General features: G+C 40.1%; 1 protein-coding gene across 2 annotated transcripts in view; it reads left to right on the top strand.

The window, feature by feature from the left end:
• The window catches only part of Grin2a (glutamate ionotropic receptor NMDA type subunit 2A), a 411,054-nt gene that overhangs the window by 268,051 nt on the left and 130,465 nt on the right, over positions 1 to 12,538 (top strand). For both annotated transcript variants that reach the window (XM_050137104.1, XM_050137109.1), the window contains exon 3: positions 4,605 to 4,719. In XM_050137104.1, the coding sequence (XP_049993061.1) occupies positions 4,605 to 4,719 (115 nt within the window). The remainder of the gene's footprint in view (positions 1 to 4,604; positions 4,720 to 12,538) is intronic.

The following is a 12,538-nucleotide window of genomic DNA, read 5'->3' as shown; positions in this document are numbered from 1 at the left end:
GGGAATCTGTTTGGGAAGTTAAGTTTTAGGTCCATAGTGAAGCATCATGTCATGGCAGGAATAAGTAGAAGAGAAAAGTGCTCACCTCTTGCTAAGAAGATGAAAGAATGGAAGGAACAAGGCATCCTCCTAAGGGCATCCTTCAATTGCCTACCAGTGTCTCAGTAGGTACCACTTTCAAAGCTTCTCCATGTTTCAATTGTGGTACCGAGGGGTTCAGTCTTTTAGCATGTGGGTCTTTGAGGGAGACAGTCAAGATTCAACCTGTAGCACTTAACTGTCCTAAACAGAAACTAAGCACTGCATTTGCAAACCTTTTGATAAAATGTATAAACATTTAGGTTATGAACTAGAACATGTCCAAGCTGTTAATCCAAGAATGTTGGATTATTGAACTTTGGCATAACAGTTCACTGGATTCATTGAGAACTATCTTTATGAACTAGGCTTCGTACCTATGAGTTTGGGATGTGAGGCACAGAAAGTTCCTAGGTGGCTTGTTTTTTGTGTGTTTGTTTTACTAGTCTGGCTCATCTTTACGGCAGTTACACTGCAGTTCAACAAATCTTCTATTGCAGCTATTGGCCTGTTGGTGCAATTATTTCACCCCACACACCATTTCCTTAGCCCTCTTCCTTGCTTCAATTACTACCTGGTCCCTTATGGGTTTTGTGTGTGTGTGTGTGTGTGTGTGTGTGTGTGTGTGTGTGTGTGCTGTGAGAACTTACTCTTTCTGCTTTAGTACTGCTGATGAAACATTTTCTTCTGCCCCTAGTGACACATCTCAAGCCACTCACCACCCCCAAGCCCCATTTTCCAATCCTTCTGACCTGTTTCTAACTCTGATCAAATGAATTATGAAGCGTCATCTCTCTGCTTTTGACTATGCAGTTTTCTCCATGCAAACTGTTGTCTGTCTGCCTAACCCTTGCTCTTTCTTTACATGGCCCAAACATTTTCTACTTTGTCTCCTAATTCTATCCCTGGAGTTGCAATAGAATTTACCACAGTTTACTATATGCACATTATCAGCTTAACCAATAAACTTTGTTCATTTTGTATTTGTCATTCTTTATTGTCATATTTTATCCTTTGTCACTTCCTCACCAATCTTGAAAATTGTATGGCTGTTTTTGTACTATTTTCTTAGCAGACTCTATGGATAAAGAGCATGCCTCATATATAGTAGGTCCTCAAATGTTTCTATTGGTTGGAATAATGATATATTAATGAATTATGGATGGGCTATGCTAGATAATGTGTTGATGTATAGGCAGATGGATGAACTAGTAGATAGACAAACAGATGGATAAGTGTATTGATGGGCTTATGGATGGGTGGGCAAATGTATTTGAGGGTGATGAATGCAATTATGTATGAATAAATGTATTGATGGATGGATGACACATTTTACAATGATATGTCAATAGTCTTAGCCGTCAAGCATCAACTGGGTGCCTTCTGTGTGCCAGGCAATTAGATAGGACCAAAAATAATTATGAGAAATGAAACCAAACTTCTGCTTAGAAGATAAAAGTAGCCTAATTTAGCTCCCAATTAGTTACTTTGAAAGCCTGCTGACAATGAAGAATTTAATGAAAGTCCAGTGTTCCTCTAATTCTACAGTCTACTGAAAATCTTTTCATGAGTCCTATGCACAGAGGGTGTGAAATGGAATGTTCCCTAAATGTTCCTATGTGTCTCTTCTTAGCTCAGCATATCCAGCCAAGAACCATCAAAGAGGAAGCAAGTCTCCACTGCGTAACTGGAGTCCAGTGCAGAGACTTTGCATGTCTTTTCTGCCAGTGGCAAACCCGAATGCTTCTCTGCTTACAACCTTCCTTTCATGGTTTCCCAGTGGAAACCTTTCCCATGGTTTCATGGCTTCTGCACAAACTCCCAGTGCTGTGGCATGCCATGAAGGGCCCCATGATCCATTGTTGGAGTCCTCTACAGGTTGACTTGATCAGCTCCCTAAAGCAGCTTCCTGATTCTCCTGGAGCATCACTGTCTCAGCTGGTAACTTCTCTGACAGAAATGCTTCTGTCTGCCTCTCCCCTTATCTTCAATATCGCCCAGGAGGGTTGCTCAGACATTCCATGTTGAGCTAGGGGCTTCTCATCTGCTTTTGCAACTTTCACATTCTCCATCTGTCATTCTGCCATTGATGTGCCTTTGCCTATGAATTATGGGAAGGGTTGGCCAGAGGGTAGAGAGGTAGTGTTCCTTTAATTCTTCTCCAATAGGATTCACTATAAAGCCAGGCACATAAGAGGCTCATAATAAACAGTTGTTGAATAAGGAAAAAAATACCTTTCTAGGTTTGCTGAGGTGGCTTAGTTGGTAAGGAGTTTGTCTTACAAACACAAGCATCTAAGTTTGACCATCAGAACCCATGTAAAAGTGCCAGACATTACAGTGCACTTGAAACCCCAGCACTGGGGAGGCAGAGCCAAGCGGCTTCCTGGGCTTGCTCATCAGCCAGCCTAGCCCACTTGACAAGCTCCAAGCCAGTGAGAGACCTCGTCTTAGAGCACAAGGTGGGTGGCATTCCTGAGGAATGACATCAAGGTTGTTCTCTGACCTCCACACACATGTGCACATTCACACACGTACATACACAAGGAAAATGTCTTCTAGCAAACTGTCATAGACACCACAAATGCCTCCAGTAGAACAGTGATTGATCTGCCTTTATTTTAAAACAGTGTTTCTGCTGAAGTGTTTGCAAATAATTGGAAGAATAAAAGGGAACAGAGGAAGTGGAGAGTACCCACAACCCTTCCATGCATAGGCAGACTCTCTTCTTAACTCTCTTTCCTATTCCTTTAACATTTACTCCAGAGTGCTTCATGCTTACCTAGAACACACCTCTAGATCTTGTTAGTATTCCGTTTTCTTTTGTTCTCTTTCTGCTTCTCTTCATCCTTTTCCTCCTTCTTTCTTTCTTCTTTGGCAACTACCTTGGTCAAAGCCACCCCTGTCTTCCATCTTGATTGAAGGAATAACATAGTCCTGTAAACAATACCCCGTATCTGGTCTCCTTGACTGGTCTCTACACCACCTCACATAGCCCTCTAAACAGCACCTTGTATCTGGTCTCCTTGACTGGTCTCTACGCCACCTTACAATGACATTGCTAAAGTGCTATGGCACTCCCTTGATTAAAAACCTTCAACGGCTTCTCATTTTAAGATAAAGACAAAATTGAACATGTCAGCAAAGCTTCATCCACCCTCTCAATGCCACATTTCTCTTTCTATCTCTTTCAACTTCAAACACCTGTATCTGATGTCTTGTATGTACAACAGACTTGGGCATTCCTTGTTTCATTAACCTATTCCCAGTTTCTTTTATATAATCAATGCTGACATACCCCATAAATCAAAACATACTTGAGTTTTATTTTCTTTTTTTGCTTTCTAATAATATACCTTTCTTTTTCTCTATGTAAAAAAATGTGTATGTGTGCATGTATGTATGTGTGCATGCGTGTGTGTGTGCATGCGTGTGCTTGTGTGTGTGTTTGTGTGTGCATGTATGTAGAGGCCAAAGAAGGACATCGGGTATCTTCCTCAGTTACTCACCATATAATTTTTGAGACAGAGTCTCTTACTGACCCTGAAGATCAAAATTGAGCCAGATTACCTGGGGCCATCCTATCTCCACTTCTATAGCACTAGGGTCACAGGCATGTGCGCCCATGCACAGTCTTTTCATGGGATGTAGGGGGTTGGAACTCAGGTCCTAAGGTTTACCTAGCTAACACTTTGCCAACAGAACCATTTCCTCAGCACCATATCCTATTTCTTGTGGCATGTCAGAGATTTGTAGTTAATCAGCTCATATATGTCCTTTCCCGTAGACTATAAACCTCATGAGAGCAGGGATCACATCTGTTTCCTTTTAATCTTCACCCAACTTTCTAAGCCTGACAGGTAGAAATAAATATTAGCCAAATGAGTAATAAACAGATGGGCTATCATTACTTTGAAGCTAAATCTGTGTAGTTTTTGAGGAAGCAGTTTCTTTCTGGGGAACCTATAGAAAGAGAATAGAATACAAAGGGCTAGAGAGAGGGTGCAGTGGCTAAAAGCCTTTGATGTTCCTGCTGAGGAGCTGAATTCAGTTCCCAGGATACACAATCTCACTACTACTTGCAATCCCTGCTTTGTGATCCAACACCCTTTTTTCTTCTAACCTCTGTGGTCACCCACCTATGTGTGGGCATCCATGTGTGCACAGACATGCAGGGAGACAGAGGGGGGAGGGGGGAGAATGATACACATTCAGCTTCTCATATAAGAAGACCATGTGAACCCAGGTCAATGATTTGGTAGTCAAAAGTATTAAAATGTTGATTATTAATGCCTAGATACAAAATTGGAATTTTGAAAATGAGTTCACCCTGGTGGATTGGAGTGTGTGTTGTTAGCAGTGCCTCCATAGGTACCAATAGGCCCACAGCTGGAGGCTCTGTATGATGGTAAGCAATGGTTACTCATGCTTATACTGTAATAGTGTGCTGATGGTAGCATGCCCTCCTTTGCTGGATGCCTCTTTAAGTCTTCCCTAAAATGTGTCTTTCTCTCTTCTCCATCTAGATTTATGGTCAATGTGACATGGGATGGCAAAGACTTGTCCTTCACTGAAGAAGGCTATCAGGTGCACCCCAGGCTTGTGGTGATTGTGCTGAACAAGGACCGAGAGTGGGAAAAGGTGAGTGTGTGCAGAATGTGGGGGTAGAACATGTCCTGTGCAGTGGCTCGGAGCTCCCTTCCAAAGCCCAGGGCCAGCCTTTCTGAGGACCAGGCAGGTGCAAATGTATAGGAATGTATAGGAATGCACTTATAGTTGTGTGCTGTTCTCGGGTCCCATAGATCTGGACAGATTTAGGACAATTTAAAGATGGCTAAACTCCTGTTACAGAAAAGTGGTAGCGAATTCCACTGAAGCAAAGATCATATTGATTTTCTTGAGTCTGCTAAGCATGTACCATGTTCACCATTTGACGTGTAACATGAAAGGCCAGCTTGTTGGGGTTTCTGTCCCACCCGGTACCCCACAGCCGGCAAGTCCCAGAAAAAATCCATAAGTTATAAAACTGATTGACCCATTGGCTCAGTCTTCTTATTAGCTCTTGTAGCTTATATTAACCCATTATTCTTATCTATCTTAGCCACATGGCTCAGTACCTTTCAGTTGGGCAGGTTACATCTTGCTTCTCGGTGGTCTGGGCAGGACTGCGGAGGGAGCCTCCTACTTCCCAGAATACTCCTGTTCTCACCGCTCCTTCTCTATTTCTTGTCTGGTTGACTCTCCTATACTTTCTGTCTGGCCAATGAGCGTTTATTTAAAACATGATTGACAGAATACAGACAATTCTCCCGTACCATTGCCATTTTGTGAAACAGTCTGTATTTTAATTTACTTAGTCTTTGCTCCAAGTAAACTAGCTTTCAAAACTTCAGCATATCCCTTCTTCCTGCAAGTCATACTGAGGAGAGGGAGCGTAGATGTCTTACAAAAGAACATGTCATATTAGTTCTGAAAAGTGAGCAGGTAAAGAAAAAAATCACCCCATATAGTGGCACAGCCTGTGTCACAGAAAAGAGGCTCCGTAGAATCCACTAAATTCCCAGAGACAGTGATACCTGCCCTAGTGGCACACCTTCTTCTCCATATCCCAACTACCAAGGCAATCCTCACACTACTACATAAAGAATGCAATGACAGGGTCAAGTCCTAGGACAATCGTGCAAGAAGAGGCAGAGAAAGGGTAAGGGCCAGAGGAGAGAGAAGAGTCCTGTGAAATGCTGTCATGAATCATGAATTATGGTTGTTGGACATGTGACCTCCTAGCAGCCTGCATAAGCTCCACGTAAGATCAAGCCAGCTAACAGCCCAGCATGGATGAGGGAGAGGCCCCTGAGACCCTACTCCTAGCTGAGGAGCATTGAGAGCTGCATGGGATGTGGTCACTAATAGCTTGCCCATGCCCCAGTGAACCCCAGCATATATAGGCAGCATTAATTGGTCTTAGGGAGTTACAAAAAAAATTTAAAAAGGCCAAAGTTTAAAATGGTATTGTTGACTAGCCTTTGACAAGATATGCCTTGTTTCTAAATGTTATTGGCATCTTGAAGTTTATCTTTGCTTTGTACATGGAATGGACGAGGGGGGAACTCTGGAGAGGAGGAAGGCACAGGGCAGTGAGTAGGAGGAAATGTTCTATGCACAGGAGCCATTGCGGGCCCAGTGACAGTCTCCTAAAGGGCGACAAGGCAGCCCAGGAAAACATTGCCTGCTCCATTCACCAGCTACAAAAGTGTGTTCCTCCAAGAATGTGTCCAAAATCCACCAAGGCAGACTGTGTTTAGAATCTAAAATGAGTGTCATATTTGAAAAAATTGATATGCTATAAAATAAACCTAATAACAACATATGCAAATAAAATTCGGCAATTTATCCAGAAAATGCTTGTTTGGAAATTATGACAAACTTCTACTTAAATTTTAGGTCAAAGGAGAAATAAAAAGATAGTGAAAATATTTTGAACAGAATGGAAATAAAAACAGAACATACCAAAATTGGAAGGGTAAAGGTGAATGCGTATTAGGAGGGAAATTTATGACTGCAGTTCATTATAGTTAAGGGAATTTGTAGAGCTGAGGTGATGAGTCTGTGGGTGAGAGCACTTGCTGCTCTTCCAGAGGACTGGAATTTAGTTCCCAGCACTCATGGCTCAGTTTGTAACTGTCCTTAGCTCCAACTCTCAGCTACTGAGTACCTTTCTGTTGGCTTCCTTGGGTATTCACTCACACATCCACACAGACACAGATATATGCACATAAATAAAAATAAAATAGATCTTCAAAAACAAGACAAATTTTAAAGTCCATAATTTATCCTGGAAAAATAGAGAAAGAGAGTGACATATCTGTATAATCCCATCACAGGGAGGTTGAGCCAGAAGGTCTGCAGATCCGACCCTATCAAATTGAACCCGATCTTATCTCTGTCTCTGTTTCTTGGTCTTACGGCACATAGGGAGCTAAAGAAAGAACCCAAATAATGCAAAATGAAATTAAGAGATACAAGATTGAAAGTCAACAATTTAGAACCCAGCCTTTAGGAAAACATTAATAAAATCCATTGCAATAGTGATTATGCAAAAAGGGAAACAAATAGTTAATACTAAAACACAAAGGTGATGCCTCTACAGACCTTACCGTTTCTAAGTAGTGAAGAGGAACATCACATAAAATTTATCCCAACAAGTTTGACAGTATTGTTAAACTGGGAAAATACTTCAGAGAAACATGGTTTTCCTAAACTGAATTGGGAAGAAGTCAGACACCTGAATAGTTTATATTGCTAGGAACTTAAATATTTAACAGATAACTTCCTTTTTTGGTGGGAAAAGTAATTTATTTTCATTGCTCCCATTTTCTACTGTCCAGATGGCTTCACTGTGAAGTCAATCAAATGTTTAAAAAATAAGTAACAGCGATGTACACAGATTTTCACCATCTTACTAATCACAGACAATAATGTTGCCTAAAAAGATAATGCATCATAGAGAAGAGGGGTTTATTTTAGGAATGCAATATTGGCTTCACATTCAAAAACTAAATTGATGTAATTTACCATATTAACTGAATAAAGGGGAAAATTATATAGTTATTTCAGCAGATGCAGAAAACACAGTTGACAAAATTCACTATCCATCTTGATAAGAAGGCCAATTAATTCCATCCTCTGACATAGGCTATCTATGAAAATCCTATAGCTAGTAACTTTTATAATATAATATTATTTTCATTTTTAAAGAATTTTATGCATGAATAGTATGTATTTTGATCATATTCACCCCAATCTCTCTAGATTATTCTAGGTCCCCATACATGACTCTGTCTCAATTTCACATCCTGTTTTTAACTTTATTTTTAAACTTAATCTTTATTGCCTACTAAACCTAATTATGTGGTCCATCCATGGGACCACATCCCTAAAGAAAACCGACTCTTCATCCCTAGGCAGCCATCAATTGTCACTGTCTCTTCAACTAGGGATGGGAACTCAAAAGTTCCTCCCCCATCCATGATGGACTGTTGACTGGTTTGACCTTGTTCCGGTCTTGTGCAGACAGTCATAGCTGCTGTGAGATCACAAGGGCAATGGCCATGTTATGTCCACAAGACCCTCTACAGCTAATATCTTATCAGATGATGAAATAGGGAAGACAGATCTGAAAATGCACAGGGAAGTGATACTGGCTGACGATGAGAAGAAAGTTATAAGACTTTCTAATGAATGGCATGATGTCAGCTCAGGGGCGAGAAGGAGCTACGAATAAACCCGGACCACTTACTTAAACTATGTACAAAAATTACTTGAAACAAATTGTAGGATTATGTTAAAACTAAAATCAGAATGTTTCCAGGAGATGACGAAGGAGGATTTGGAAGGCTCAAGGGAACCTCAGGTTTCGTTTTTTTTCCTTTTATTTTTGAGATTATAATATAATTATACCATTTGTCCCTTCCCCTTACTCCATCTAAACCCTCCCATATATACCTCCTAGCTCTGTTTCAAATTCATAGCCTCTTTTTTCATTAATTGTGGTTACATGCACATATAGTAATATATATTCCTGGATATAACTGACTCAGTCTGACAACAGATTTCTTAACATCCAGCAAGCATAAAACTGCAATCTTTCAAAATATAAAAAGCATTTTGCTTTTTATATAAAGGCATTTTTAGAAATGAAAAAGACAAAATACAATTTGGAAGATATAATACATGTATTTATGAAGGGTAGACATTTAGAATATATAAATAACTTACAAATCAATAATAAAATGATCAACAGTATTAATAAGAATAGAAGTTGTCTTGGTTCATAAAAGATACTATTCAAATGTCTATACACTCAGGGAAATGCTTAATATCACTGTTCTTGAGGGGAATATAAATCTGTGTGTCTGTGTGTATGTATGTGTGTGTGTGTGTGTGTGTGTGTGTGTTGTGAAGAAGACTGAACCAGTTAGTTTTACATGTTAGGCAAATGCTCTGCCACTGATTATACCCCCATTATAGGGTCAGCAAATTAAAATAATTCCTAGGATTCACATTTATACCCACTTAGTGGGTATTAATATAAATAATGACAGTGTTATTTTCTAGTGAGGGCATAGTCTCATACACTGAGGTGAGAATCTAAATTGCCACCAACAAGGGAAATTGTTTGGTTTGGGTTTTATAAAGAGAAGCATACATAATACATACAGACCTTACCATCCAGGAGTTCCATCTCTAGTTATAATACCATATATATATGGTATTATATATATTATATATGGTATATATATAGTTATAATACCATATATGTATATATATCCAAACAAACATGATATTGCTAATGAAATTTTATTTATACAGAAAACTTCAGAAATAACTTAAGGTATGTCTATAAGGAAATGAATAAATTAAATGTAGCATATTCACGAAATTGACTGCTTTTTATTAAGAAGGAAGGAATTCCTATCATGTATATTAATGGGTATAACTAAAAAGCATTATGTTGGACTAAAGGAGACAAAAACAAAATATTATAATGCATTATTCATTTTATATGAAGTTCAAAAGAAGGTAAAACTTTCTAATGAAGTCAGACATATGCACATCAGTTGCTGTCTTAACGAAGAACTGTTGTCAAGAAAGAAACCTAGAACATTTTTCTAGAGTGATGGCAAGAGTTTCCACTCTTGACCATTTCTTAGAATGCGTCCAGCTATGGCAACAAGTTCTGATCACTTATTGCCTTTCTTTGTACATAAGTTAAAAAGTTAAGTTCTGTAGGTTGGAATACTCAGCACAATTAACCAACAGATTTTACTGACTCATATGTAATAACCCATTCAGGGATTAGCATTACCTAGAGTAGAGCAAATCACTGACTTGCTCTCTTTTTCCTCTTGGTGATTTACGAAACATGACTGAAAACGCTGTGTATTCATCTAACAGATGAACACATGGCCTGCCCTGTACCTGGCACTGTTTTTGATCCTTGGAGTTTATCACTAAGTAAGATGGTAATTTCTATACTCACGACAGTTGATTGAAGAGTGTAGATGTTGATGAGATGGGGGTCTTCATGTCTGTTATGCCTGCAAGAATAAAACACTATCTTCTAGTTTACCGTCCCTGGGTTTTCTCTTTCTTCTGATAAACTCTGTCACTCACTGTGTTAAGCAATGCTCCACAGTACTGATGGAGTATATGGCATTGCTAATGCATCTGGGACTTTAAACATTCTGTTTCTTTGTCTTTTGTGTATCTTTTCTTTCATTAATTCCCCATTTTCCAGGTTTTCCTTCTACACACACCTGCAAAACCCAAAACGGGAAGGTTTGTTTTGTGATCATAGCAAGAGGTAGAGAATACATGTTGTTGATTTGGGAGGTTGTTGGCATAACCTAAAGGTCGCTTTTAAGCTGCAAAACCATTCTTGTAGGTTGTACTTGAAAACCCAGGCTTGGGCTTGGCTTACAATTGTGAAATTTCTTTGTTGCCTTTGGATTGGGCTCATATCAAAGGAGCCAGATTACAAACAGGTCACTGCAATAGAAGTAATAACACTGAATGAAAGAAAGATGCCTTTGCCATTCTACACTTCCAGATACAAAAATGAAATGCTTTTGAATACTTTGTATAGCCTACATTCCTGTTGAGATACAGCAGTTGCCCCCAGAGGAGTTGAGCTTAGCATGTCCAAATATTTCCTGTCAGTGGTCTCTTCTCCTGGCACACAGGGGATCCAGGATTCAGAAATATTTCCCTGTGCTTCTGTCTCTAAGACAAGGAAGCCAGTGGAACAGGAAAACACCAGACATGTGCTCCCGAGCTTCCCAGAACACCACGCTGCCCCAGCAGGTCAGCAGAGGGGCAGGGCTGCCAGGGACAGAGTTGGTATTCTGGCACAGAGGGGCTTTCTTCTCATCATCCCATGGAATCACTGCAAGCGGTGCATGAAATGAGGGTTTTATGAGAAAGATTAAGGCCTTTCAGAGGGGTGCTGGTGTTTTCTGGGCCTTTGTGTGCGGTTGGCAAGGATTCTTGTAGGTCCATACACCACTCCAGAACCCAGAGCTCAGCAACCTTTCTCCTGCAAACTGGAATTTCTGGATCATTGTTTCTCTATTTTTTTCTGCTCTTTGTGGAACTTGGTAAGCCCATGGCTTCTAGAGATGGTTGCAAACAATACTTCCCCTGAGATCTAATGAGCAATCCATCCAGGAAGCCAACATCCTGTGTGCCCATTCCAGGGCTAATAGGCTACTAAATGTGAAGGTTGCAGGTATCTGTATCCCCATGCAGTTTATAAATAAGCCAACCTTTGTACAGTGCTATCTGTATTCTACTGGCTGCAGTATCAATCACAGAGAAGAGAGGAAGTGACCTTGGCCTGGTCATATGGGTCAGGTATTTCTGAGGATGGGAACTTTAGATTGGACTTAGTGATAAACTATATTCCATTGGGCTGAACTTTTTCTTATTAACAACTGCCAAAGCCTTCAAAACAATTTCATTAGCTACTTAAGGTTTTAATAATTTTTAAGCGAAAGATAGATGTTACACACATGTAAACACACATACATGTAAACACACATACATGTATACACACATGCAGACGATCTTCATATTTTTAAATTAATAAATAAACTGAGTCAATGGGTGGTGGGAAATGTGGTTTTCATACTTACGTTTGTTGCAGAAAGGGTAAGTCTGGCCTAGTGATGCATCCCAGGATAGATAGAAAAGAAATAAGTATTGGAAGAGCGATTTAAGGAGATATTTAAAACATTTTGAAGCTTTATATCACATACAGACAGGACAAAAACAGACACACATTAAAGTAAAAGGCTGTGTTCCTTTCAGGAGATTCAAAGATGATTATTTCTGAAAAGACAAGGGACCATCATTGTGAAGGGAGGAAGACCCTCATTTTGATGGGGGAGACTTGCGTTATTATGGGGTAGAAACTTGTTACAACAGAGGAGAGCCTCATCGTGACAAGATAGATTATGACATGGGAGACCCTTATCACAACAGAGGAGATCCTCATGGTGACAGGGTGACACTGATGACAGGGAGAGACCCTCATCATGATTGACAGTGGAGAACCTCCCTAGTTCTTCCTGAAGGAAAGTTCCCGTTGTCCTTGACCTGACAGATCTGACTTTTCTCCCCATGCTTATGGCTCCCATGTCTAACTGTAGTTTTGGTTGCCCTGCACAGAGACACTTCCATGGCCTTCCCTCCTATATAGCTCTGTCTCCTAGTCTATAGAGCTGCCTACAGACTCTCCCTATGCAAAGCCAACGCAAACTGGCTTGTGTGCTGAGCCTATAAAGCTCTGTTCTTCTCCCCCTCAGTGTTCTGCAAGCCCGCATATGCAACTGCTGTCCCATCCCATTGGACGTTCTTTCTTCTTTGCGTTTCTTTTGCAGCAACCGTGCATCTGGATGGT

The sequence above is a fragment of the Alexandromys fortis genome, unplaced genomic scaffold (genome assembly GCF_014885135.2).
Source record: "Alexandromys fortis isolate MF-2015 unplaced genomic scaffold, M_Fortis_MF-2015_v1.1 scaffold_29, whole genome shotgun sequence".
NCBI classification, from domain to species: Eukaryota; Metazoa; Chordata; class Mammalia; order Rodentia; family Cricetidae; genus Alexandromys; species Alexandromys fortis.
This window is presented reverse-complemented; position numbering and strand designations above follow the sequence as displayed.